Source organism: Botryllus schlosseri, chromosome 1, assembly GCF_051294905.1.
Source record: "Botryllus schlosseri isolate E-star chromosome 1, Bs_hap1, whole genome shotgun sequence".
NCBI lineage: Eukaryota > Metazoa > Chordata > Ascidiacea > Stolidobranchia > Styelidae > Botryllus > Botryllus schlosseri.
Window position 1 is genome coordinate 34,949,688 of NC_137236.1, and position 1,284 is coordinate 34,950,971.

At 40.5% G+C, this 1,284-nt stretch overlaps 1 protein-coding gene across 1 annotated transcript; it reads right to left on the reverse strand.

The window, feature by feature from the left end:
• On the reverse strand, window positions 1-756 carry LOC145441611 (uncharacterized). The gene has a single exon (XM_080319521.1). It carries the CDS (start codon window positions 754-756, stop codon window positions 1-3), a length of 756 nt encoding a protein of 251 aa, XP_080175647.1.
• Between the last annotated feature and the right edge of the window lie 528 nt (window positions 757-1,284).

Sequence of the window (1,284 nt, forward strand, 5' to 3'; positions counted from 1 at the left end):
TTATAGGAAAATGTTGTACCTTGATAAGTCCTCATCATTTTTGATTGACATAGCTCGGTCATCGTCATTCTTTTTCAGGTAGGTAACTCCATGTCTTGTCCAAATGTATTTAAATGCATTGGCTTTTTTGTACTTGTGACAGGCATTGAATCTAGTACGGTTGGACTTTGTGAGGCTTTCATTGATATAAATTTCTCGTTCTTTATGTAATATTGATCTGTTGCTGAAGATTGCGTCTCTGACTCTCCTCGAGCAGAATTTGGCTAGTATGACCGGATGTGGATAGTCTTCGGTGGGTTTCCCAAGTCTGTGGCATACACTTATGTCATGTTTGCTGATGTTCACTTCCAATTTTTTAGCTACAGTGATTACTAGATCGTCAGTACATTCATTCTTGTTGTAGGGAATTCCTTTTATTTCTATACATTCTCTTCTCCCATACTGGTCAAGGTCATTGATTGCTCTGCATGCTTCATTATTTGAAGACTGTAGGTCGTAAACCATTTTCCTTAGTTCACAATTTTGAGATTTGACTTCGGATAGTTCCCGGTCTGACGTGTCGAGTTTTTCTTTGATTTCTTCATACTTCGCGCTTAGGAACTCAGCACTCTTTTTAAGTTCTTGCACTTCATTCATCAGATCAGCAAATTTCTGTCCAGTTTGATCTTTTTGTTCGTCAATTTTCTCTGTCAGTATATCCAGCTTTGACAGGATGGTCTCATAGTCCACATTTTTCTTGATGGTCCTTTGTGTCATCTTCGAGCATCACAGTTCAGTACAATGCACATATAGGTATATATGTAGGCATATAACCTTAACGCAATCAATGATCATGATAAACCGCGGCGCAGACGTGCCACTAGAATCATAGTGAAATTCATGACGGTTATCGCAGTTGATGATGACCGAGGCTGTTGCTGTTCAATAAATATAGCACTCAAATACCAAGCTTCCCCGCTCTCTGCCTTTCTAGTACTCATGACAGCGACAATATCAATAATAATCAATAGCACGCACAATCCATCCACGCCGTTAAGTATCCTATTCTAAACTAAACCTTTCCTGTGATAAACCCGTCACTCCGCCATTACTACAAAACCTGTTCTTTCAAATTCAAACTGAATCACGCGCGCGCATGCTCGCCAGACAGAAGAACGCAGTCTTTATTGGTTTTATGGTTGAATGAATTTCAAGCAACAGGCGTGCTCGGCTCGACACTCGAGACTCGACAGGTATCGGAATGCCTCATATCACTGAGCTATATGCATTATCGCTGGCCTCTTG

Excerpts from the sequence above, each read along its gene's own strand:
- LOC145441611 (XM_080319521.1), bottom strand. The coding sequence starts at position 756 with ATGACACAAAGGACCATCAAGAAAAATGTGGACTATGAGACCATCCTG.